This window comes from Populus nigra, chromosome 1 (assembly GCF_951802175.1).
Source record: "Populus nigra chromosome 1, ddPopNigr1.1, whole genome shotgun sequence".
Taxonomy (NCBI): Eukaryota; Viridiplantae; Streptophyta; class Magnoliopsida; order Malpighiales; family Salicaceae; genus Populus; species Populus nigra.
Window position 1 is genome coordinate 41,152,283 of NC_084852.1, and position 27,739 is coordinate 41,180,021.

A 27,739-nucleotide genomic window follows, 5' to 3' on the forward strand; every position below is an offset into this window, starting at 1 on the left:
AAGTCCTCCGGAATGAACCTTCAAATGAAAAGTAATTCATGAAACCGAACCCTGTTATTCTACAAATGGACAAGTGCTGCTTTTCTTCTTTCATGCTAAACAGATTCAATAGAATTGCTTGCTTGCCTTAGTTAACTAAATAGAAACGTGGAGGTGACACGGTCCCTCTTTCATCATCTAGCATTCTTAACTCTTGATGTCCCGGACAACTTTCACCTTGTTTCTAGCTCAGAGATCAACGATGTTCAAACAGAAATCATTAAACCTGATTATCAGCCGAAGTAAAGAAGGGTCATTTTCTCTCTAATTTCTTTTAATTATATCCTCACCAATATTATTCTGAAAATCTAGTTTATGGCATACCCAGTTTCTGCACAGGTCTGATGTGTTTGGTTTCGGTGTCATCCTATGGGAACCAATGACTGTCTCCATTCCATGGATCAAGTTAGATTCCTTAGAGGTATATTACTCTTAATACGCATCTCTTCCATGTTACCTTAACGACAGAATGCATGAACATGCTTGTTAATCATCTTCTTGAATTTCTTATAAAATTTGACTGAAATGTGTTTCTTCCATTTAAGAGGTAGCCGGAGCTGTAGGCTTCATGGATAAAAGATTGGTTTTACCAGAAAGCCTTGATCCCATGGTAGCAACTATTATCAGCGATTGTTGGCGAAGGTACTTTCTAACTGTACCACTACATTTTTCTTAGTAGTAAAATGGTAACTTGCAAGTTGATGGAAACTAATTATTTGTTCCAATTATACATGCAGCGATCCTGAAGAACATCCATCTTTCAAGGAGATAATTCAACGAATGACTAGCATGGTCCAAGAGATTCCTGTAGCAACGGTTCAGAGGACTCCATAGCTTTGAAATTTGAGTTAGATAAATCTGCACAAGAACTCAGCCAGATGAAATACACGTCTTCTTGTTGCTTAACAAGATAGTTGAAGATTGATTAGTGGAGGAAACTGACAAATGTAATTGTAATCATCTGTTTTTCTTTCTTTTTGTTCTGGGGGGTGTTGTTAATATTCTCATGAAATCAGCTATAGTGTCTCAACTCGTTAAAAGAATGTTAGTTGAAGCCATGCCAACATGATCCGGTGCGTGCTACTACATCCATAATTGAAGACAATTTACAAAAAGTCTGGTGTTCGTGCAAATTATGTTCTATATGCACCATAGCCAATCTATCACCATGTGCAGGAATATCTAATCTCAACTCATGACTTCTGATTTCATCTTTTTTTTGCTTCATCGTTCATGACAATCAAAATCCCATGGAGAGAAGTTGTCCGGATGTAGTTTTCTTTTTTATTATTGTCCTGCTTCCACAGGCGGCCGACGGTGTTTGTTTATGTGTCTTGAAATTGGTGTTATGAACGTGGTAGATGTTTTTTTTTTTTTTGGAAGTTTATTAAAATAATATTTTTTTATTTTTAAAATTTTATTTTTACTCTGCATACATTAAAACTATTTAAAAATATTTAAAATTTTAATTTAAAATAATAATAAAAAATTAAACAAAAATTAATAAATTTAACCTCAATACCAAACTCTGTGACGTCTCACTCAGCTTAATTGACTAGTAGATGAATTATTATTATTTTTTATTATTTTAATAATATTTAGTAATTATCTGAAATTGTGTTAATAGTTCCAATTTAAAATATTTTTTATTTAAAATATATTAAAATAATATATTTTTATTTAAAAAATTCATAATAACACATCAAAATAATTTAAAAACATAAAAAAAAATTTAATAAAAATTAATAAAAATCACCGCGTTTGTAAAAATACCCTTAACCTGTGATTTCTGTGGGCTTTGACCAGTCAGCATTCACAGCTGCAGATAATTTTGACCAAGCTGTCCAATATCCTTCCACACCCGTGAGCTAAACAGTTATAAATGTTTAAAATTTGGTATGCAGAAAACGTCGGTTCATTTGACCAGGTCTCCTATTTTGACCATCACAACTCTTTAGAGTTTAGAGTCTTAGACCATCAATCCAGTGTACGACCCGTTACACTTTCAGTTCCACCTGTCATGGTCACAATGGCAAAATAAATCATCAACCACAGCAATATAATTTTTTAAATTTGATATTGATGTCGATGCGACACCGAACTGAATAATAATAATAATAAAGTATTATAAGTATTTTAGAGATTTTTAAAAAAAATATTTGTAAAATATATATTAAAATAATATTTTTTAAATTTTTAAAAAATTATTTTCAACACTTACATATTAAAATATTATAAAAATATAAACAAAATTAAACAGAAATTTTTTTTAATAAAATATCATTTAAAATGTAATTTTGAATTGCTTATAGATCATAAAGTTAGTATGATATGTGTATTTTTAAAATTTTAAAAAAATTATTTTTGATATTAACACATTAAAATATTATAAAATATAAAAAGAAATTAAATAAAAAAATAAATAATTTTATAATAAAATGCTATTTAAAATATAATTTCTAACCGCTCATAAATCATGAAATTAGTATGATATTTTTTTTCTTTTAATTTTAGCTTTTTTATCTTGAAAAAAATAAATTTTTTTCATAAAAATGATATTTAATTTATAGGCGAAACACTGTTAAAAACCGATAGAATAAAAATAAATTATACCTTATAAATCAATGCAAGTAATAAGTGTGTGGATAAAATAGCAAAGAAATAAAGTTTGCAGATAAAAAATAGAAAAAAGATGCACATTGAAATAAACAATGCTTCAAGACATAACCTACAGTAAAAGTGGGTTCTATTTTAATGAAAAAAAAAAAGGTATAAAGTTAAGAAAGAAAAATATATATAAGGAAAACCTCCCCCAGAATATATTTTTTACCCCTCCCCCTCGTTAAAGGTTGATTCTTTAACCTGGACATCCCTTTCCCTTCCCTCGAATAACAGGTAGAAATAGTGAATGTTACCATCAAAAGTTTTTACCTCGTGTCGCGCTCTCCTCAGGTATTATAAACCTCAATTTCCCTTAAATAGCACAATAGATAGATGACTGACATCTCAATTTTATTTTTTAAAAAAAATTCAACAACAGATAAAAGATCAAGTCAATTACATTACACTATACTAAAGGAGGGTTTGGAATGCCATATAAATCGTGTTTTTAAAAATTTGATTTTTTTTGTTTAAATTAAATTTGTATTTTTATGTTTTCGGATCGATTTAATACTGATATCAAAAATAATTTTTAAAAAATAAAAAAAATTATTTTAAAATATTTGTAAACAAAAAATATTTTGAATCATTACCACTATCACAATCTTAAACATACCCTACTAACTTTTTACTGTGTGAAAAGCTGATTGTAATTTTTGGTGGGCAAAATAGCATGCTTTAGTAGAGGTATGATGGTATTTTTCATGGAACATGATGGTCATTACTTGAAAGGAAAAGACTAGATGGTATTTTTATGTTTTCTTTGTATAGTGTAATTATTTAATTGCTCTTGAAAAACAAAAAAAAATACATGGGTTAAGAGGCTTTTTAATCTGACTTGATTTTTAAATAAGTAAATTATTTTATTACCTTTAAAATTATAAACAATTATCTTTGATTTAGGAGTTTTTTGTCATTCACATGTGATTATTTTGTAGTTACTAGGGGCATTAAGATAATTTACTCAATAAAATAAATTAAAAAAAATTAAGTGAACGGTGTCAATCGCCTTTGAACGGCAGGTGCAATATCGTTCGGTGGGCAAAATTGTGATTCCAAGGTGGTTTTCAAAGTGTCTCGTCGTTCCTCCACTGATCAACGGTGCATGTAGTCCTGTGGCAGTTAGTCTGGCGCATAAGATCTTTTATTTTTGTTTTTTTTCTTTTCCTACTCGATTTTCATGCATATAATTGAAAAAATTATATTCTTTCAAAATCGAGTAGCCTCTGTTGCATGAAAAAATTAAAGGTTTGCTGTACTTAATATTTTAACCATATTCTTTTTATTACAATTTTTAAAATTTAGAATACTTTATGAAATTAAGGAGTTTTTTCAATTTCATCCTTGTTCTCTCTGTTGCAATTTTTTTTATTTAGAATAGTTTATTAAATTAAGAATTGTTTTTAATTTGATTCCCATTCAATATTTTTATCTATCACATTTGATTTTTATTCTTTTAGTTACTATTTTTTTAGATGATTTTTGCAAAAAAAAAAATTATAGTTTCATCATTCTTTAGTTTTTTTCTTTCAAGTCCAATCCTTTTTTTATTATTGTATTTTTTTTACTTGCAATCTCTTTTTAAATTGATTTTTTTTGCATCGTCCAACATTTAATTAGCCAAGTGCTTAACTTCTTAATTGAGTCCAAATCTAAATTTAACGATTTAAAGGTTTAAGATATTAACTCCGGTTTACGAAATTGACTTAGATATCTTTGTTTTTTTTCCTCTTTTTTTTAGCTTATTGTTTCATCCTTAGCATCCTGTTATTCTACGATATTTTTTAGTTGTTTTAAAAATAACATAGGTTACATTGAGTTTTTTTTTTCTTTCACTATTTAATTTAGCTTTTTTAAAGAAATTTTTGTTTTTAAATTGATTGATTTTATCCTCTAACATTTAATTTTTTAGATATTGAGCTCCTAGATTAAGCCTGGGTTAAAAATTTAATAGATTATGAATTTAAGAATTTAACTTGAGTTTACAAGGTTCACTCAGGTTTACTTAGTTTTTTTTATAAGCTCTTTCATATATAGAAAGAGAGTAATAAAGAACGTTAGATGATGATGATGATGATATATATCATCATCATCATCATCTAACGTTCTTTATTACTCTCTTTCTAAGGTTTGTTTTTCTTTTTAAAATAACAAGGGCTACTTTTAGTATTTTTTTTGTCTTTGTTAAATTTTGTTTCTTTAAAAATGATATTTTAATTAAATTAAATTTATTAAATTTATTTTTTTGGCATTTAATTTGAGGCAATATTAAAGGAATTTTGTTTTTTGTTTTTTTAATTGATATTCTTTGTTTTTTTATCTTTTTTTCTATAGAGTTATCGTAATATCATTTTCGGGTCATGGATTCAACAGATTTACCAGATTTGATCCGGACTTTTTTTTTTGCTGCTATTTAATTTTTTTTATAACCTTGAGTTAATGACTAAAATCTTAATTTTTTTAAAAATAAATTTACATTGTCTTATTTTTTATACAAAAAAAAGATAATGTGGCATAACACGGCCACCGAACTAATAAAACATATGTTTGCTCAAAATGTTTTCATGTATCTCCGCCGTTTGAGATTACTTCCCTCTTTTCTTTTACTTCCTTTCTAAGCTCATAATCTTCTCCTTTACCCGCGTGATTTGAAAGCAACGATGAATTCAGGTTGCTAGGATCATATTACAAAATATAAATTGTTGAGATGCCTAATAGAACTAATGTTCAGGTACAGAACATGAAGTTTTTACATTGCCAGCCTATATTAATATTTCATATAGCTCTGTTATTTTAAGAACCCCAGTTATTTAATATTTCATCCATTTAAATTGATATAAATTAATTAATAATAAAATTTATATGATTTTTGTTGATGAAATCTGTAGAAAAAGAAGGAACAGAGAATATGATAACAGAGTTGCTGCTCTGGAAATTGCAGTGCCTTTATTATGTAATGTGCCATATATATATATACAACGCAGTAGAGGCATAAGTAGAAGTGGAATAGAAGTCCATGATTACAAAGGAAACTAACAATCTAACTGTCAATCTTTATCTTATAAGGACTGTATATCTTTTTCCTAAAAGCATTGGTATAATTAATCTTTTACGTATTAGATAATTGTTGCTAAAGAATCGGCTAATATTCAGCCTTCTTCCAATACTCCCCCTCAAGCTAGATCAAGGGGATTAATTGATCCAAGCTTGGACAACAGTCGGTGAAAATGAGCAGAGGTCAGGGATTTTGTGAACACATCAGCAAGTTGATCATGACTGCGGACGTAATGAGTTTGGATAATCTGAGACTGAACTTGTTGACGAATAAAATGGCAATCAACTTCAATGTGTTTTGTTCTTTCATGAAACACAGGATTGGCTGCAATATGCATGACAGCTTGGTTGTCACAAAACAAGGTCATAGGGATGCTACTTGGAAAACCCAGTTCAGATAGGAGACCTTTAAGCCAAATTAACTCACAAGCAGCTGATGCCATGGCACGGTATTCAGCTTCAGCACTAGAACGTGCAATGACATGTTGTTTCTTGCTACGCCAAGAGACAAGATTACCACCAACAAACATACAATAGCCAGTAGTTGACTTGCGATCAATAACATTGCCAGCCCAATCTGAATCACTGTATCCGGTTATCTGAGTGTGATCGTTTTTGGCCATGACAATTCCACGTCCAATAGAACCCTTTAGATAGCGTAGGATGCGCTTGACAATACTCAGATGGAGAATAGTAGGTGCATGCATGAATTGGCTAACAAGGCTAACTGCGTAGGCTATATCAGGTCGCGTAATGGTAAGGTAAATGAGCTTACCTACAAGATGCTGGTAATGATTAATGGATTGAAGGGGCTCACTGTTTTTGGCAAGCTGCAATTTACTGTCCAATGGAGTAGGGGCAGGCTTGGCATCCATCATCTCAGCATCTTTGAGTAAATCAAGAACATACTTGCGTTGATTAAGAAATAATCCTTTCTGAAAAGCTGCCATTTCTATTCCAAGAAAATACTTCAATCTGCCAAGATCTGTAATTGGAAAGTGATGTTGTAAGGTGGCTTTGAGACGTGATATAGCCTCACTGTTATTTCCTGAAATAATAAGATCATCAACGTAGATAAGAACCACCAATGTTTCCTTAGGTCCAAGATGAACAAATAAGGATGAATCCGCATTACTTCTTTTGAAATCAAGCTCTTCAAGAACAGCACTTAATTGAGCATGCCAAGCACGTGAAGACTGCTTCAAACCATAAAGTGATTTGTGAAGTCGGCATGCTAAGGTAGGATCTGAAGCTTGAGGATGACCAGGAGGCAATTTCATGTAGACTTCTTCCTCAATGTCCCCATGCAAGAAAGCATTTTTTACGTCCATCTGACACATTAACCATCCTTTGTTTACGGCAACTGATAATAAAACACAAACAATGTTCATCTTTGCAACAGGAGCAAAGGTTTCCTTGTAATCCACTCCAAAGGTTTGAGTAAATCCCTGAGCTACAAGACGTGCCTTATGTCTGTCAATGGTGCCATCAGATTTAAACAATGTGCCAACAACATGTTTTCCTTTGGGAAGTTTGACAATACTCCAGGTTTTATTCTAAGCAAGAGCTAGGAGTTCATCATTCATGGCACGTTTCCATTCATCTTGAGTATTAGCTTCCTGAAAATTTCGTGGCTCTTGAACATTAGATATAGCAGAAAGATATGTTGTATGATCAGGGGAGAGCTGTTCGTATGTAAGGGAATCTGAAATAGGATGTCTTGCTGCAAATGTGACAAAATCTTGCATTTTAATTGGAGGAGCACGATTACGAACTGGATTTTTGCAAGTCTGTGGCAAAGGAATAACATGAGTCTCCAATTCAGATTGCTTATTTAGGGAATCACCCTCAGGATTAGCCATAACAGGATTAGCAACCCTTGTGCTAGAAGGAGGTCCTGTAGTAGACACAGGGATACTACTACCGGAATTTGTATTGGGTTCAGAGTGTTCATGATCTTTTTCAGATTCTGAAATAATTTGATCGAAACTCTCTGTACCTGAGGGCTCATCAGTGTTTGATGATGGGGTGTTGCTAGTCGTGGGAGGTAAGACTGAGGGAGATACCGTGTCTACAGGAGCTGGATAGGGAAGAGGAAAAATATCTTTTGAAGATGTCTGCTGATTTATCTCACAATAGTATGGAATAATTTCTTCAAATTGAACATCTCTTGATATGAATAGTTTCCGGGAATGAAGGTGATAGCATTTATATCCCTTCTTAGTTGAAGAATATCCCAAGAAAATACACTTAGCAGCCCTTGCGTCAAGTTTATCACGATTTGAAGCCTGAATATGCACAAAACATATGCAATCGAACACCCTTAAATGTGATACATCAGGTGATTGTTTCTGCAAAACTTCAAGTGGTGATTTAAAAAACAACACTCGGCTAGGTAGCTGATTAATAATATATGCAGCAGATAATACTCCTTGAGACCAAAAAGTTTTGGGAACATGCATTTGTATCATCAAGGCTCGAGTTTTTTCTAGCAAATCTCTATTTTTGCGTTCAGCTACCCCATTCTATTGGGGTGTACCAACACAGCTAGACTGATGTAAAATGCCATGAGAAGCTAGATACTGTGTCATTTTTTGAGACATGTATTTGGTGCCATTATCAGATCTAAGAATTTTATGTTTCGTAGAAAATTGATTTATGACTAACGTATGAAAATCCTTAAAAACATCAACAACCTCACTTTTGAATTTTAAAAGATATATCCATGTTACACGAGAAAAATCATCAACGAAAGTAACAAAATACTTGTAGCCATCAAATGATTCAATAGTTGGTCCCCAAACATCAGAGTGTACAAGTTCAAACATCTCATTGGCTCTAGACATAGAGGGTGAAAAAGGCAGTCTGGTGGATTTTGATAGGTGACATGTATCACAAGTGATGTTTCTGGCATCTAAACTGGGCATTAATTTTGTAAGAACATTCTCGGAAGGATGGGCTAAACGTTGATGCCATAAAACTTGATCCTGACTAAGGGAAGAAAGAGCAGAAATTTGAGGACGCTTGGAATCATTTGAAAAATAATAAAGCCCTTGAAAAAAGAAACCTTCACCAATCATCCTCTCGGTGGCGCGGTCCTGAAAAAGAACTCGGTGAGAATCAAATATAACACGACAATTTAGTGTTTTGGTGACCTTGCCAATGGAAAGTAATTGGAATGGAAAACATGGAACATATAAAACCAAAGACTCAATATTTTCAGAGAGCAATTTAATTTTCCCTTTACCTTCGACAGGGACATGTTTTCCATTTGCAACAGAAATATGGGTTGGAGTAGTGATTTTTTCGAAATGATGTAAGCTAGTCGTTTTATTTGTTATGTGATCAGAGGCACCCGAATCAATGACCCAAAAATTATGCACAGTACTAGCAACTAAAGCAGTTTTAAAAGTAGTCAAAATACCTTCTAAATTCTCTTGGGATAGATGATCAGAGTTTGCCAGGAAACCAGCAAACTTACCAAGAATAGTTGTAGAATCAGAATTGCTTGAGGCTGTCAAGCTAGCATCACCCTTTTCCTTAAGATAATTGGCAAAATCATTAAGAAGAGCAGACAGGTTGGTAGAAAAGTTCACTACATTACTTGGAGAAGAATCATCAGTAGAGCGAGCAGCAATGTGAGCTTTATATCCATAACCCTTTTGAAGTCCCTTTTCCTTTTCAAAATTAGGCTTTAATTCTGGATGAAGGATCCAACACCGCCCGATTATGTGTCCAAGATTATGACAATGAGTGCACTTCAAATCTGGTCGTTTTCCTTTGTAAGATTTATTACTTTTCATCTGTCTGGTAACAACGTATACACGGGTTTCTGGCAAGGTGATTCTTGGCTCTGGATTCATGATTTTTCTGTGAGCTTCCTCTCGCTATATTGTAGCACAAACATTCGCAAGGGATGGAAGATCAGAGTTCATTAGAATTCGACTTCGAAGGTCTTCATAATCTGGACCAAGACTGGATAATAATTGGAATATCTTGTCTTCCTCATCTCGTTTTTTCAATACTGCAACATCAACAGTATGAGGTCGATATAATGCAAGTTCACTCCACATACCTTTTAGAATTCCAAGTAGTTGCACATAAGTCTTGCCATCTTGCTGCAGATTAGCAAGATCTCTTTTGATTTGAAAAACACGAGCTACATTGTTTTGATTTCCATACATCTCCTTCACAGCCTCCCAGAGCTCCATTGAAGATTCTGAATAACTAAATATTTCAACAATATTGTTCTCCATAGAATTAAGTAACCAAGACATGACAAGTTGATCTTTGCATTGCCATGCTTCATAATTCTGCGAGAAAGAGTCAGGGGCCTTGATATGGCCATTAACATAGCCAAGTTTGGACCTTCCACCAAGAGCAATTGTTACAGCTCTTGACCAAGGAAGATAGTTGAGTTCATTCAACAAAACTGAACCTAGACATTGATTTAGATTATTTTGATCTCCTTCTGATGTGTTAAAAAATCTGTTGATGTCATCAGCACCAACATATTTAGAAGAGTCTTCCATAGAAAACTTTAAGTAAAATGCAGGTCAATCAAAACCTGCTCTGATACCATGTAGAAAAAGAAGGAACAGAGAATATGATAACAGAGTTGCTGCTCTGGAAATTGCAGTGCCTTTATTATGTATTGTGCCATATATATATACAACGCAGTAGAGGCATAAGTAGAAGTGGAATAGAAGTCCATGATTACAAAGGAAACTAACAATCTAACTGTCAATCTTTATCTTATAAGGACTGTATATCTTTTTCCTAAAAGCATTGGTATAATTAATCTTTTACGTATTAGATAACTGTTGCTAAAGAATCGGCTAATATTCAGCCTTCTTCCAATAAAATCCATATACAGAATTGAAAATAAAAAATATATGAACTTTAATTATTTCATATAGCTTGATTCAAATAGATTGAAGTCTCTCACCTTTTGTTTTTTTGGAACATTCTCATTTCATTCTGAAATTGTTAGGTATTGCAATCAAAATAATATTTATTCGAAACTTAATTTATTTTTTTAAATTAAAAGTTTTTAGTATTTTTAATTTTTTTAATATAAAAAATTATTTTTTTAAAAAATAATAAAATATTATTTTAATATATTTTCAAATAAATTTAAAAAACAGTTACTGCAATATACTCTTAGATCTGTTTCTTTCTGTGTTTCAATATTTTTTTTTTAGATATATTTTTTATTTATTTTAAATTAATATTTTTAATATTTTAATATCATTTGAATGTTTTAATATTAAAAATATTTTTTTTAAAATAAAAAATATTATTATAATTGTTTTTTAAATAAAAAATACTTTAAAAAATAAAAAAATATCTTAACCGAAGACATTCCGTAATGTGGTTGTAATCAGTCGTTTTCTTGGAGAGGCGATCTCGGCCAAGAAAATATGAATCGGGAAGATCTGCTCGGATCCACCTGATTGAACTATTTGTGGGGAGCAGGCGCTTTCCTTATCGAGGAGATCTTTCCTTCTCCACCCCTGAGATCTGATCAATCAATGTGGTGGCCCACTGTTTTTAACTGATAATACAGGTCGAATTCGTGGGCCTAGATTCTCAACAATGACTGGCTAATGAAATTTTGCACGCTATGAAAAAGAAAAGGAAAAAGAAATGCAAGGGTTTATGGGGGTAAATAAGGTAAAATGGAGGCTTGAACCGACCATGTTCTCATCTCAGGGAAACTAATTACGTGGCTAAAAATGTCTATTATCCACTCCTGTTAGCTTTACGTGCAGTCGCATCAGGACAGACGATGCAGGTTCTCCCACACTTTCCATCATTCCATGTCACGTTTTTCTATTTCCCTTTCTGTCCCATTCAAGACTCTTTTCTTTTTTTTTCTTCCTTTCCATTAACGAGCTCATGACATCTTTAAAAAAAGTAAAACAGTATTATCAGTACGAATACGTGACAAATTTTATATCACTTTACAGTATATATACCTTAAAAATATATATATTAATTTTTTTTATTTTTAAAAAAATATTTTTAAAATCACCCCATCAAAACAATTTAAAATATATAAAAAAATTAATTTTTAATAAAAAAATAAAATTTTTAAAAACACGAGTTTGCTCGCGTTTTAAAACACTTCCTAGTGTATGACTTATAAGAATTTTATGCATAAAACAATAAAATTATATATATATATATTACATCTTTTTAATTTTTTCAAACTAAATACAATTAAATTTAAGGCTTTTCTAAATAATAGAAGTGAGTGGCCTTGAAACACCACATAATTATGGTATTATAAAATATAGGGTTAATTACATCCACCACTTCTGTAGTTTGATATTTTTATTTATTTATTTCAAAAACTACATTTTATATCATGAAGTTTATATATTAATAACACTTTAGATCCTCTTGCTAGTGTGTAAAAAATAATCAACAAGGAATATTAATTTATTTATAAGATTATTATTATATTCTATTTAATGTTTTAAAAATCTTTTTTTATTTATTAAAATAATAAAAATGTCATGTGATGCCTAAAAACTTTGGCTTCTTCACTCTGTTTTCTTTGGAAGACAGTGGTTGGGTTCTGTTTTATGATGTAACACATTTCCATTGTCACTAACATCCAGGTTATCAATTCTGTCATGGATGATATTCTATTTTTTTAATTGAAACAATATGTTTTGATTTTGAAGTATTATAGTATGCTGTTTTGAGATTATATTGTTCATATTACACACATATATAAAATTTAAAATATTAATTTAATAAAAAATTCTAAAAAAAATTAATTTAAAATTATATTCAAATTTAAAACATAAGTATTTCAATATAATTTTATAATTTAAATCATGTGTGAATTGATTTTAAATAATCTAATTAATTTAATAGATTAAAAAAATAATTTAAATAACCAATAAAAATTTAACTTGAAGGGTATTTCTTTATAAAATTTCCGAGGGTGTTTTTCTTTACAGTCCTTCATGATCTATCATTGTTTTTTTTTTTTGGCTGGATTTTGTACACTGTTGTTTTTATCCCCCACATGATTACTTAAAAAAAACTCTAAAAAGTTTTAGTATATTATTCTTGTATTTTATGATATATCTGCGATATGATTATCAATGTTTTTTTTTTAAAAAAATTATTTTATTAACTTTTTTTTCTTTAAAAATAAACATCATGATAAAAAATTTATTAAAAAATAAAAATAAAAATAAACAGATTAATATGATGAGGATATTTTAATTAAAAATATATTTTTTAATCCTTATTCCAGAACTTTCAAATCTTTTAGATATTTATTTTAATCTCAAGTGATTTTTATTAAACAAATCGTTGAAGAAAATTGTATTTTTAAGTTAAGAAAAATTGATTAATAAGAAAAAAAGAATTATATCGGCAATTTTTTATGGAACTTAATTATTATTTTTCTCATAAAAATAATCAGCATATAACAAAATAACAAAAAAATTGGATTTCTCCCCCATAATACAATACATTTATTTCTTAACTTTTCAATTTAGTATTTAATCTATATTAATATCTTTTTTAATATCTATTTATATATATATATAATTTTTGATTTAATATAAATATTAAATTTTTGATTAAAAAGAAAATTCTTTCTCAATTCTAAAAATACATTAACAGTGCTAATATATCCTTTTTACATTTAAAAGTAATTTTGATATGATCCGTCACAGAGCACAAATAAATTAATTAGAAATAAAAAAATATAAATGTCCGAGTACACGCGCAATGAAGCGAATGTACTTTCCCCCTGCCCAAAATACACCACTCCTATTAAATTGTGCCATCAGTTTCCAAATCGTATAAAATTCCCCGGATTTATTACCCACCTATGAAATTCCAACAAACACCTTCTCTTACATTCCTCACTTGACTTCCAACATAGCATTCAAGAGTAATTAAAACTCTCCCACCTTCTCCTCCTTTCTCGCTATTTCTCGTAGCAAATGCAAACCGCGGACACCGAAAAACCACCGTTGACACTCCCCTCTCACTGAATGGGCAAAGCTTCCAAATGGTTCCGTGCCGTTCTCGGATTAAAAAAACCCGACCCACCACTAGAACACCCCCAAACCACTCGTTCTAAAGACAAACGGAGATGGAGTTTTGTTAAGTCCCGCCGTGAAAAAGACCACGACCACCAACAGCGACAACAAGATATTGAAGCCAGTAAAACTGGTGTTCTGTACGGGCAGGAGTTTGAGGAGGACCCCAACAAGCATGCGGTCGCTGTGGCTGCTGCTACCGCTGCAGTTGCGGAGGCTGCTGTTGCAGCGGCTCAGGCAGCTGCCGAGGTTGTGAGACTTACGAGTAGTGGGAGGTGTGTTAATAACAGTGTCGCGAACGTTAGCGGGAGTCTTGGATTACGTGAAGACCTCGCTGCTGTTAAGATTCAAGCTGCTTTCCGTGGCTACCTGGTAATATAATTCGCCCCTCTCTTTCTTTTCTTTCCTTCTAACGTCCCCTATTCTTCAATTCTATTCTGTTTCAGAATATTAATCTTTTTTAATTAGTTAGGTATTTTAGCCTATTTGTGTGGATTAGCACTATTTAGTTGTTAAAACAAAAATAAAGTGTTTTCTTAACTGAGTTATACGATTTCGTGTCTAAGCTTCTTCTCTTTCACGTATTTTTTTTTTGTTTAGAGGGAGATGGGATTTTTGTTATGCATGTTTCAATCACCTCCTCTGCTAAGTTACAAAAACGGATTCGTTTCCACTCTTGCAGTATTCTTTTTTTCCCTTTTTCATTGCATTCTCACATGAGTTGTTCTGTTCTGTCGTTTTGTTTAAAGAAACTCAGTGTCCGAATGAGAATGCTTTTTTGGACGGAGGTTTTTCTCTTTTCCATTTACAAGTCCTATAATTGAATTATATATGGCGCTAGTATTAATAGTTGTTGTTGTTTAGTGCCTATCACCTCGCCGGGGAGTGTAACATGCACCATCCCCAAATCCACGTGGACCTAAAATTTTCACTTCTATCTTGGTTGAGATGGGATTTTCAGCATTTAATGGAAAGAATTTTGTTCCTGCACTTTCGATTGATGTTTCCTTTTTGTTTGGTGGAATAATGTCAAGGGTTGGTGCGAGTTTTATTAAGAAATAAATTAAAATAATTTTTTATTTTTAAAAAATTAATCTTGAAAATTATCACATCAAAATAATTAAAAAACGTATATAAAAAAGTTAATTTTAAGCTAAATAATTTTTTTTAAAAAAAAAACATGGGATCAACTTGGACTCGAGATCATGTTTTTGTCAAGTTTAATTAGTGGAGTATGATTTTTGTCGGTGTGTTTTGTTAAGTTGATCGGCATGTCTTGTGGCTTAAATGTTTTTGGTTTGACGTGGAAAATTGTCTTACCTAATGGTTAACCTACATGTGTTTACTTTTGGACCACAAGGGTCGTTTATCTGCATGATAATAACTTCATTAACAAGATGGGTTTGTCTAATCCGGTAGTGTTTTATTCCAAATTGTGGGGTCCAGCCCATAAATTGTTAATACTTCTATGGATTTTAGCTTTATATAGCAGGGTGAGTGAGGGTGATGTTAAGTGTGATAATGATGGGATTTTAATATAATTTTTGTTTAGAAATATATTAAAATAATGTATTTTTTATTTTTAAAAAATTATTTTTATATTATCACTTTAAAGTTTAAAACGATAAAAAATATATAAAAAAAAAATTTTAAAAAAAACATTCAAAGTTTTGGGAAACAGGATTTCAGTAGCGATCCCAAACAACCTCTAATGCCGTAAAAAATAGATACAAAAAGAAGTTTATGAATTAAGGAATGTGGTCGTTAAATCTTGCTTAAATTTTCAAATTGATTGGACCATTGAACCATATTAATTGACCTTTTGAGGTTCCTCTTTTCCATGTATGCTCTTGCTCTCATCCATCTCACTGGTCTTGCAAATAGGTGAGGGTGGGTCCGAACTAACAAAAAGTTCACATGTTTCCTCTGTCCGGAATGAATTTTTTGAAGATGAAAGTTGGGTTAGTTGGTTTCTTTAATATGGTATTACTAAAGTCAGAGGCTCGTGGATTACTTTTATACTTTTCCCTCTGGGTAGGGCGGCTAGTGAGATGTCATTGTCATCTATAATGTAGTGTCAGATGGGATCAACGCTTTCTTTTAAGGCTTATGCCCTGTTTCCCTTCAAATTTTCAAGGTGGTGTGACTTTTGTTTTGTTTGGCGCCATAATTTTAAGCTGTCTTTCAAATTGCAGTGAATGTCACAGTGTGATACTGTGACCAGCTTGAGATTCCTTATTGATTTTGATTATACTTAACTATCTGTACATAATGAATGATTCAGCATTTCTGCAGAAGCATTAGTGTATAAGGTTAGCCCTTGAAGAATTGTTCTACAGTTCTGATTTGGTTTAGCTTAGTGACTATTTTTAATGGTTTATCCTTTAGGCTAGGAGAGCATTACGGGCGTTAAAGGCATTGGTGAGACTTCAAGCTCTGGTAAGAGGTCACATTGAGAGGAAGCGAACTGCAGAGTGGCTTCATCGAATGCAAGCTTTGCTGCGAGCGCAGTCTCGAGCACGTTCTGGACGTGCCCAAATTTCTGAATCTTCTCATTCAAGTAGCAAGTCCTCTCGCTTTCACCACCCTGTAAGAGGAACTCAATTTTCCCTCCCATATTTGAATTCTTTTTACTTGAATTTTTTGAGAAGTGAATTGCATTGCTTTATGGACTCAAGGATACTTTTCCTTGGAGCTGCAGACCAACTTTCTTTCAGGCTCAAGACAACTTTACACTATATATATATATATATTAATTTATGGTTTTTGAATGATGTAAGCTTGGTGGTCCATTGAGAGTGGTTATAACAAATCAGTGAGAGCCATATTGTAAAACAAATTCCATCCTTCAAACATAGCTGCGGTGCTCATGAAATTAAAATAACTTCTGGCGTATCAATATTTTTCTTGGAAGCAGATAATTGGAGGATTAAATTATTCTTCTAGGCGCATGTACTTTAGTTCACTCATTATGTGTTAATGATCATATTTAAACTACATGTAGGGTCCGCCAACCCCTGAAAAATTCGAGCATGCCATTCGTGCCAGGAGTGGAAAATATGAACAATCATCAATACTCAAGGTATTGTTATTTCGTTCCCTTTAGAGGATTATTCAACTGTTATCATCCAGGCCTTGTGCACTTATGGACCCGTTCTTTACATTTGCAGAGAACTGGGTCAAAATGTAAAGGCAGAGCAATTGGCGATATAGACGTTGCACACTTATCCTTAAATTGGTCAGAGCGTCGGATGGATGATCAAACATGGGATCATCAAGTCCCTTTGGCAGGAACTGGCACTATTGATGATGATAAGAGTGACAAGATCCTTGAGATTGATACTGGAAAACCCCACATTACTCCCAAGCGTAGAAATCTCTTTCACTCTTCTCACCTTTCCCTGTCAGATCAGTATAGCCATAGTTTCACAACTACAAAAGACTCGACAGCCCATCAAACTGTTCCAAGTCCCTCATCTTGTGAAGTTCAATCTTTAAGTCCATTGAAGTTTTCTCATGTTGTCGAAGAAGCATTATGCACTGCTGAAAATAGCCCACAGTTCTACTCTGCATCATCAAGGGGTGGTAGTAGTAAGAGAAGTCCCTTCACTCCCAGTAGGAGTGATGGCTCAAGAAACTTCCTAATTGGTTATTATGGCTACCCAAATTATATGTGTAACACTGAATCTTCGAGGGCTAAGGCGAGATCTCTTAGCGCTCCAAAACAAAGACCCCAATATGAGAGATCCAGTTCAACCAGGAGATACTCAGTTCTCGGGTGTGGTGAGCCAAGATCGAGTAGTGCACAGCGTGCTTCTGCCTTGCGTGCAAGTTTTTCAAGCAAAGCTTACCCTGGATCTGGTCGCTTGGACAAGCTGGGAATGCCTATTGGGCAGGGATACTAAAACATAGTTTTTGGAGTAGCTTATAGTCTGGCTAACAAATGTACGTAACTTAGTTTATACTCGATCTGTCTTAGTCTGAGCTGTGTTAAGTTGTCTAGTGGCGCAGGCTAGACGTTAAGAATCGCAGTGGAAATCTTACATGGAGTGTATTTGAACCGTGTTTCTGTATTAAGGGTAAACTAAAAGGCTTAACTAGGAGTGTGAATCATCTCCGAAGTCCTAACTACGATTATCTACGGCCTGTTTTTCTTAATCTTTTCTGACCTGTGCTATCTTTTCTGAAATAAACAACTTTTAGATTTGTGCAGTGGCTACCTGTATGCATAATGACGGCATAGCACGGTACAAAGCCATTTTACTCTTCGTCTCTGACGATTTGGTGAATTAAACAGCTAATATTGTCAAAATAGATACCTCAAGCTTTAAAGGGAGCTCGTGCCCCACATCGATCTGGGAGATCGCATTGAAAGAACATGTTTTGAAGACATGGGAAAGTTGATGTCGGTGGTTGTGATGGTCGCAATCCAGAGCTAGACTTGGTTAGGTTTCTGCCACCCCGTATGGTCAATCAATGGAACATACCAGTACATCTTATATTCTAATGGAAACATTGAGCTGCCCCCTGCCATGCATCAGTGCAGGTTCTGATTCATCTTACAACCAAATAGGAATTGGATTTTAAAAAAAAAATAGCATAATAACACCTTTTAATTTTTTTTTGAAATAATACACTTTTAGCTTGTCCTATTTTAGAAAAAAACAATATTTAATAAATGTACAGCTTAATATTAACATATTGTGCTTCTGTCAATCCACATCTTATATTCAAATGGAAACATTGAGTCCCCCTGCCATGCATTAGTGCGCAGGTTTTGATTCATCTATTAGTACATCTTATACCCAAATAAAAATTGGATTTAAAAAAAAAATTAGCACAATAATTAAAAAAATAACGGAAGAACATTATTTAAAATTCTTTTTAGTGAAATAGTATATTTTCAGCTTATTATGTTTTGAAAAAACAATATTTAATAAATATTGTACTTGAAAAATAGCGGAAAGCACGGCATGTCATATTTACGCAAAGACATCATTCTTCTCTCTCAAGTCAAAGAACACAGCCCCCATTTTGTCAATTTTTCATGGCAGAGGCATTTACTCATTTATGTTCCTTTTCTTCTATCAATAACAATTTTCTAAACGAGTCACTTATTTTATTCCCTTTTATTTTCTTGGGAAATAAAATAGAGAAATTTTTTTAGCATATGCGTGTAAAGATTTGAAGCCTTGGCTACCATAAGTATAATTTTTTTTTTTTAACTTGAGTGTTCAAGCCAGTTTGCGTGTACTTCAATTAATCTCACAGATCCTGAAATTAATGATTATATAAATTTTTAATGATTATTATATGATAATTATAGAATTCAAATTTAAAATTATAAAAAAAATAAATTATCAATAACTAGATGATTATCATTATCTTTTCTATATGTGTGTGACAGAGAAGATAGAGAGAGGCAGTGAATGAGGTGACTGACTGCCAAATTCCTAAAATCCCAAGAAAAAGTACAATTTCCACTCAATTGCGTTGGTTCGGAGGACCACAAATGTTTTTTTTTTTTTGGATAAATTAGATCATTAGTATATAAAATTAAAAAATAAAGAATTGATATAAAAGTTTTTTTTGATCAGATATTATATTTTATTAAAATTGAGTTTTAAAACTATAATATTTATTAAATATTATTATTTTTAAATATAATAAAATAGTTATTACATTTTAAAATAATAATGTTTATTAAACATTATATTTTTAAAATACAATACGGATAAAATATGTTATTTCTAACTCAATCAGTCTATTAATTTGTAATGATCAATGAAACGGGTTGTTTGGTTTCAAAAAAAACAATAAAAATATCAAAGTGTTAAAACTGGGAGCCTCAATGAGATTTTTTATAACTAAAAATTCGACGGTTTGTGTAGCGATGCAATGCCTCATGTTAAAATTTAAGCGCAATTCAACGATCAGATTAAAAGTTATGGTTCTTTTAAAATATTATTCTGGTCTGGTATGACCAGACGTTCTTTTGAGTATAAACTTGATTTACCGGTTCATAAATGTATTTGCTAGACCATTCATGTAATTTATTTTGGCAGATCCTCATTTAGTTATAACAGACTCACTTCAAACTACTCAAAATCATTTATTATTGTGTGAACAATAGTGTTTTGAAAGAAAAACTTCATAGAATTATGATTTATATATTAAACAGTAGACCGATTAATATAACTAGATCCAAATGATCAACCAATTGAGATAGAAAATTGAAGTTTGACTATATCGCACTTCAAAAACATGACATGATAAAATTTTACTATTTTACAAAATCTTTTTAAAACAGTCTTATTTTTTTTAAAAAAAAAAAGTTTACTGTAAAACCCGAAAAACCCAAAAAGACAATGATTCTAGCCTACAAAAGGACATGCCAATCTCAATAAATGATGGTTATGCATGTGGAAATGGCCACAACCGCACTGTCACTTCAGCAACATATAGGCGTGGTGAGTTCATACCGGGAGGAGAAGAAGGCAGCCTTGAGGCTCTCGCAGAAGAGCACATAGAGGAACAGAGTCAGAAGATGTTGAACTTCGCAGAGAAAGCTAGGTGGAAAATGCAAAAGCTAGAAGAATCTGTTGAGCGAGGGCTTCGAGAAGAGTCGGGGATCAAGAGAATAGCTAGAATTTAATTGTCAGGATTGACAATTAATTAATATCAGTTTAAAAACACAATATTTAATATATATATCATAGTTTTAAACCATAATAGGTAAAGTTATGTTATTTTTGCTGCGGTATTGATTCACCTATTTTTAAAAAATTATATACTAATTGCCGAATTTATCCATGGAAATTTTGAGCGGCCCAATGCCATCAGCATGTACAGCTCTTTGCCTTGTTCAGCCACAAGCTTTTTAAGTGGCCCAACTATTAGGCCTTCGGTCCCTCACAGCTCCGTAGACTTTATGTTTTATGTGCTGGCCATGAACCCACCAATATTAAAGAGAGTCAATCAGCTTTTCTGGAGATAGAAGGGAAAATTACTTTTACCCTTCCAAGATTTGCACGTGATTTTTTTTTTTAGTTTCAGAAATTATATTTTATATATTTATAATACTTGAAACATTTTATGTATTGAATTAAGTACACGTAAAAATAAAAATAAAAAGTCGAAAAAAAATCATAGGATTACCATTATAGTTTAAAAATCACTAAAGAGTCATTATATATTAAAGAAAACCATTTAGATTTTCAATGAATCTATTGCATCAAAGCACAATAATAATAATAATAATAATAATAATGGAACAACACATGCCCTGATGAGCATCGAACAATTTGTTGCATCCCAGAGTCATTTTTTTCAATTAATTACTTCTAACAAACAAATCTTACTAGATTCTATCTTATTCCACTGTGATGTTAAACAATGGAAGTTGCAAGCGAAGCTCTGCGTGCAAGTGATCCATTTAATTTGCTTATTCCATTCATTTATGCATTTAGAGGTGGTTGAATTTATGATAATAGTTATTTTTTAAAATATTTTTTATTTAAAAATATATTAAAATAATATTTTTTAAATTTATTTTTAATATTATCATATTAAAATATTAATAAATTTTTTAAAAAAATTAAAAAAATATTTTTCAACCATCATAAAAACAAGTAAGTAATCCTTTATGAAACAAAGACATATCTTTCAAAACTTGCAAAAACAGCTCCCCTACCTGGACTGCACTAAATTGAATAATCCTTAACCCTTCACGGAAAAGACAACCTCACCATTGACATCATCACTTTTTACATCAACCCCACTGAAACTTCCTAATTTTTGCAGAACCCATGATTTTCTACCATTAAGAAACAAACCCATTACCTCATCAGGCTTTTATTCATCGCCAACGCATTTGTATAACACCCCATTCCTGAAAATTAGCATAGAAAATTAAAAAATAAATGGTGAATTCATATTGGAGTAAAATTGTTTATGGTGAAATAACATAGTTTTTAATTATATCACGTTTTAAAAACATAATACTTACTAAATGTTGTTATTTCTAAGCACGATTTGGTCAAATTATGCTATTTCTGGCATAATCGATTGACTGGTTCGTAATGGTTAATGACTCCAAAAATTACAAGGAAAATCTTAAAATTGCTAAAACTAGGTGGCTTTAGCGAGATTTTTTATATCTGAAGATTTGACAGTTCACATAGTGATATAGTGGCTACTATAAGGAAAACGGTCTCTGAAAACTCCTGTAAAAATTTCAACACGATCCAAGAGTCAGATAAAAAATTATGGCTCTTTTGAGCTCTTATTCTAGTGTAGCGCAACCAAATCCCCTATAATGGTTTGGCCATCCACATAATTTATTTGAGGCAAATCCTCATTTAGTTATGACAGACTAATACTTAACTGCTCAGAATCACTCACTACTATGTGAACAATAACTTTTTAAGATTTTAATTGAAATCTATTTTTAAGTCTACAAGGTGGACAAAGATATATATTTTAACCCATAAAACATATTTTAAAAAAATATTCATAAAATTATAGTTTCTGCATGAAATAGTCGATCGGTTAATATAACTGGATTCAATCGGTCGAGGTAGGATATTGTAGTTTGACCATCATGCGCTTTTGAATCATGACACTGTTAAACTGTATTATTTCACCAATTTGTTTGGAAAGGTATTATTCTTGTGCAAAAAATTTACATTTATATATAAAAAAAGAGATTTAGCATTGAGTTTTTTTAACTCAAAAGGAATTAACTAATTATTTCACTTAAAACACGAGGATTAAATAATAGTTTGCTCATCATAGAGAAATTAAAATGTCTGCAGTTTTTTTTAAAAATCCTATAGATGCTGCTAGCATTGTTAGTTTGTAAGGATCTTTTTATCTCACAGGAAGAAACAAGGAAAGGAGTCTTTCATCGTAATATTTGGATTACAACTGATGTCAACACTGACCAGACCTGTATTTTGGATACTAAAACTAATTCATTATTTTAATATTGATTGACAAGTTGTGAGTCAACTAGTTAAATTAGGTCAACGTGTTAGAAGGCAGCTAATGATGGGCCATAACTTGGGATATTTCCCTGAAAGAGATGCCAGTTATAGAGTTTGGATTTGGTCTCCCATCGAAAAAGGGTTAAAAAAATGGATAATATCATGTGCGTCCATGCTGAATATTACAGTAACAAGGGATTGCTTGTAGTTCATGCTCTGCAAGTTATTAGATCCGTTTTGAAGATTTTAAAACGTTATATTACTCTTTTCATGTCCAAAGTCAATCCCAGTGTCATTTACTTACATGTGAAAGCACAAAAAACAAATGAACAAATGAAAATCAATACAAATAAAGGGGTAAAAAGAACAAAAAAATTATCAAACAGAAGATAAGTTTGAAAAATCTTCATCGGTTCTCGCACTTCCATTTTGAAGTAGGCACACAGCTTAGGTAATGGCACCAACTGCAGTGATCATTCCCATTCTTTCCTTTAAACAGCATTACCAATCCCAAGGTAAACCTGCAATGTACATAATAATGGATACAGGAAATTAGAAACAAGTTTCTGCACTCGCTCATCTGCAACAAAACTTGCTTTCAGAAACAACAGACAAACTTGGTTTCATGAAGATAAGCTATTGATGTTTGGGGAGGCCAAAGGAGCATTGAATTAATCTAGCACATCGCTTAATTCGAGTAGGAAAAAAAAAACAAAAACCTTACCCAACAATAAGCAAGACTGCAGCAGCCAGCAAGAACATGTATTGGTAGGCCTTGTGCTTAGATTTTACATGAGCATCTGCACGAAAATGCTGGCTTTCTACCCATCCAAACTGTGGCCGAAGTAGCAAAACAAAGCCAAGGAGAAAACCAGTAAAGAAACCTCCAATGTGTGCGAAGTTGTCAACATGTGGAAGAATTCCCACCGCTAAGTTAATGGCGATGATGACCACGAGAGTTAGGAGAGCAGCAATCTACAAGAAGAAGAAAGTAGTTGTGAGATGTAAATTATTTAAAGCCAGTTGAAAAAAAATTGAAGCAGCCACATCACAATCTGACAAGCAATCACAAAAGAATGTCTTGGTCTCATTGGTCTTGGTCCCATGAATAAGTAGTAGACAAGCATCTGTATCTGTTACAATATATGAACCATATGAAACAACCATGAAATCTGAAAACCTAAACTAACAATTTAAAGAATGCATTGCGCATGGGCAGCTGAGTGCATGTGTAAACATTTATAAAACAGAAACAAATGGGAGCGTGTGCTTGTTTCCAGGTCAACTTTTTGCTGTCCATAAAACACAAAACCTAAATGTTTAGATTACACAGAGAACCTTTATATGTATGCAAAAGAAACCAATAGTTGACAGCATACCTTATTAGAATAGATCGTCCAGTTGGTAAGAAGCTCCGATAGCATTGCTCCAAGAAGTCCAAACAAAGCACCAGATGCACCAACAGAAATGTTTCGCTGAATAAAAAGTGAAGAAAAGATGCTCCCACCAAATCCTGATACTAGGTAGATAAGCCCAACTCGCACTGCCAGATTATATTTCAAAATACATGTTACGGATGCATGGGTTTTACCATAAAATGGTAAAAACCATAAAATGGTAGAAAAGATTATATTTCAACTTGATGTTGTGCTTAAAGTGTGAGAACTGAGAACAATAATAATCCAAGGAATAAGGTTTTTCCAGTCTCTGTTTTGTAGTATTTGAATGCGCAAGCGAGTGCGTGTGTGAAATGATGCAACTGCAAGCATGTTGATTTCAACTTAAGCTGTGATGCAGGCACATAATCAACAAGATTTGATATAGATCGCCAAAAGAAAAGAACATGACATACCAAATCCAAACTGCTGTTCAAGGCGAATCCCAATAAAGACCAAGCTCAACATATTTGCAAGCACATGAATAACACCGGCATGCAACCACATACAAGTGATGAGTCTCCATCCTTGATCTCCACGCACTACTTTGTTCCACTCAAGAGCTCCCATTTTTTCCAATCTGCACAATCATCAGTACATTAAGATTAACTATCAAAGTTCCTCAACAGAAGTCAAGCAATTGTCTACTGCCACATGAATTAGAAGGCTGCTTACAGATGCTTTCCTACAAGCAGTAAAGGCACATAAATTTGAACAAATCGCAACAACAAATTCCAAAAATTGTAGTGTTTAAGAATTTTTGTTGCAGCTCAAGTAAGAACTTGACATGGAATACTATTTATGTCATCACACCCCTCAATCCAACCCATCAAGACACCAGTCTACAGCACTCAAGAGATCATAAGCATTACTAGATATGTCTCTGTGAATTACAGATTAAAATTTATCCTGTAGTCTTCGATCTGTAAACCAAATACAAGATATAGCCTCGTGTTCTCAAAACTCTAGCACCTTTAAAAGTGAAGAAAATACAAAGAATTTACAAAAAGCTTAGTCTTCCAAAACCGTTTGGTGATAAATTCAACTCCATACCAAGTCCAAAAACCGTAATTTTCACTCTGCCTTGATACCTGATCGCAAGAACAAATTTCGTCGTCCATAAAGTGGAAAAGAAGATTCCCGGTAAAAGCAAGATTAAAAAACAAAACTTTTCATCAAATATTTCTTATAAACACCTGGTACTATATGTTGTCATGAGCTCAATTAAGCCCTTGTCTCAATTAACACTAGTAACAAGTATCGAAAATACCAAATCAGAACCATTTAACAGGCAAAAGAAAAGGATTATCTAAAATTATGTTATAAGAAACTCCTACCCAATCTCTCAACGTCCAAATCCAAAATCAAACAAATAAAAACTACAAAACCTCACAAATCCAAACCAAACACAAGACCCCAACCAAGAAACAAATCCAAACCCACATCAAAACACCAATAAAGCTCACAATTTTGAACAAAAATAAGCAAAAGAGAAAAGTAACTTACGTAGCAGAAGACGGGCCAAACAGAGGGTTCTCCTTCAACGGCTGAAAAGAGAACCTGCCGAGGAACTTAGGCACACAACTACGTTCAGAACCGAGATTTTTTTTAGGACAATCGTTGACATACATGACAACAATAAAAACAGCAATGTTGGCAACAACAAACATGGGAATTAGCCAAGAAGTCCATTGCTTCTCTGCTGTTTCAACATAGTATGAAGGGAGATTTGAGCTATTTCCTCCGTTCTTTGTCCCTCTCTCTAGATCCCTACTTGTCATTGTCTCTAGCTCTTACACAGAGATAATATGTTTTTTATTTTTTATTTTTGTGAGTAACGGATTATTTATACATGCGGGAAGTTAAAATAGAGAAGTGGCTTACAAGGGAGTTGCTGAAAGAAATCAGAAATCGAGCAGGAAAGGAATTTTTTTTTTTTTTAGGATTTAGCCGTTGTAAAGTATGGGAAACTGTAATCTCCGTGTCTGAATCTAATTATATGCGAGTCATGTCTGAGTTCATTGACCATTAAATATTTTTTATAAAAAAAACATCATATTAATATTAATATATTATAAGATATGTATTTCAAAAAATAATTAATATATAAACTCACTCAAAGATATCATTATCGCGCTTGCTTTATCAGTTCGGCAGTATTTATTTTGGCGGTAGTATTGTATTGTTGAAGAAAATTAATTTGTTTTGTTTTAAATTAATATTTTTTTTTGTTATTTTAGTGGGATGATGTAAGAAATAATTTATAAAAAAAAAAATATTATTTTAATATATTTTTAAATAAAAAATATTTTTTAAAAATTCATTATCACAACAACAAACACTATTGCATATACCAAAAATAATATTGATCAGAGACAAAACTACAGAATTACATTTGGAAAAAAAACATATGAACTAATAATGTGTGGCCAAGGTAACAAAAGAAGGTTGATGGGCATAGTAAGTACTTGTAGGAAGAGGATAATTGTTCTTCGTCGTGCAAGTCGGCTTGAACAAGCAAGTGGTTGCATTTAATTCAACACAAACGACTGTGGTCTTTGTTCTTCTTTTAAAAGAAAAGAGAAACGAGGACGATGCTATTTTTCAATAAAATTAGAAATTCGAGATTGAAGAAGCCAGCTGCCTGTAGTTATGACAAAATTCATAACCAATAAAAATAAGTGCTCTTGTTCCGAAAAATAGTTGCAAATAACTACTCGTTTGCTTATAGGGCTTGCTAAATGCCAGCGAAAAGCAGCAGCACACTCGTTATAGGGTGCCTGAGAGTTAGTTTTAACCCTTTTTTTTTTTCTTTGTTAAAATTTGAATTGTTTTTTGTTTTAAATTATTTTTTTAGTATTTTTTATTATTATTTTGATGTACTAATATTAAAAATAAAATTAATAAAATAAAAAATATTATTTTAAAATTTATCTGAGCGAAAACATATTTTTTTTTTTATTCTTATCCGAGTATCATTACATTTTTTTTAAAATTTGAGATACTAGTCTTATTCGAGATTCATAGCTGCCCCTTCCAACAAATATACTTTCTGGAGATCAAATTTGTATTCTTATTCTTAGAGGGATCTAACCACTAGCTCAACACTTTATTGTTGGTAGCGAAAATATATTCTATGTTACTTCTGTAATGGATAATCCCACCACAATTCCTATAAAATGAAAAAAATTAATGTGTCTTAAATGTATGATCACAAGCATATATAAGAAGACATATCAAGCAAGGGTTTCCTTTCACTTGTTAGAATCCCGCCCCGGAGTCCTAAAAATAAACAAAATGACCACAGGATTTATTTTATTTTATTTTGTAACGGAAAGCAGGAATACACACACACATGTATATGATCACACGAAAAAAAATAAATGCAAGATCAATCTTGAATATTTCCTCAAAAAATAAACGATAGTTGTGATGTGTATGTTACAGAGTGGAGAGTAATTATTTTATTTTATTCACCAACTCT

General features: G+C 32.2%; 2 protein-coding genes across 2 annotated transcripts; one reads left to right on the forward strand and one right to left on the reverse strand.

Moving 5' to 3' along the window:
* The first annotated feature begins 13,595 nt into the window (after positions 1 to 13,595).
* On the forward strand, positions 13,596 to 17,990 carry LOC133692643 (protein IQ-DOMAIN 22-like). The gene is made up of 4 exons (XM_062113736.1): positions 13,596 to 14,204; positions 16,221 to 16,421; positions 16,837 to 16,914; positions 17,003 to 17,990. The coding sequence occupies exons 1-4, from the start codon at positions 13,785 to 13,787 to the stop codon at positions 17,735 to 17,737; spliced, it is 1,434 nt and encodes a 477-aa protein (XP_061969720.1). The 5' UTR covers positions 13,596 to 13,784; the 3' UTR covers positions 17,738 to 17,990.
* A 5,060-nt stretch (positions 17,991 to 23,050) lies between these two features.
* On the reverse strand, positions 23,051 to 26,230 carry LOC133700247 (RHOMBOID-like protein 2). The gene is made up of 5 exons (XM_062123802.1): positions 25,762 to 26,230; positions 24,672 to 24,835; positions 24,199 to 24,362; positions 23,544 to 23,794; positions 23,051 to 23,340 (listed from the first exon to the last, which is right to left on the reverse strand). Exons 1-5 carry the CDS (start codon positions 26,034 to 26,036, stop codon positions 23,226 to 23,228), a joined length of 969 nt encoding a protein of 322 aa, XP_061979786.1. The 5' UTR covers positions 26,037 to 26,230; the 3' UTR covers positions 23,051 to 23,225.
* Positions 26,231 to 27,739: the final 1,509 nt, after the last annotated feature.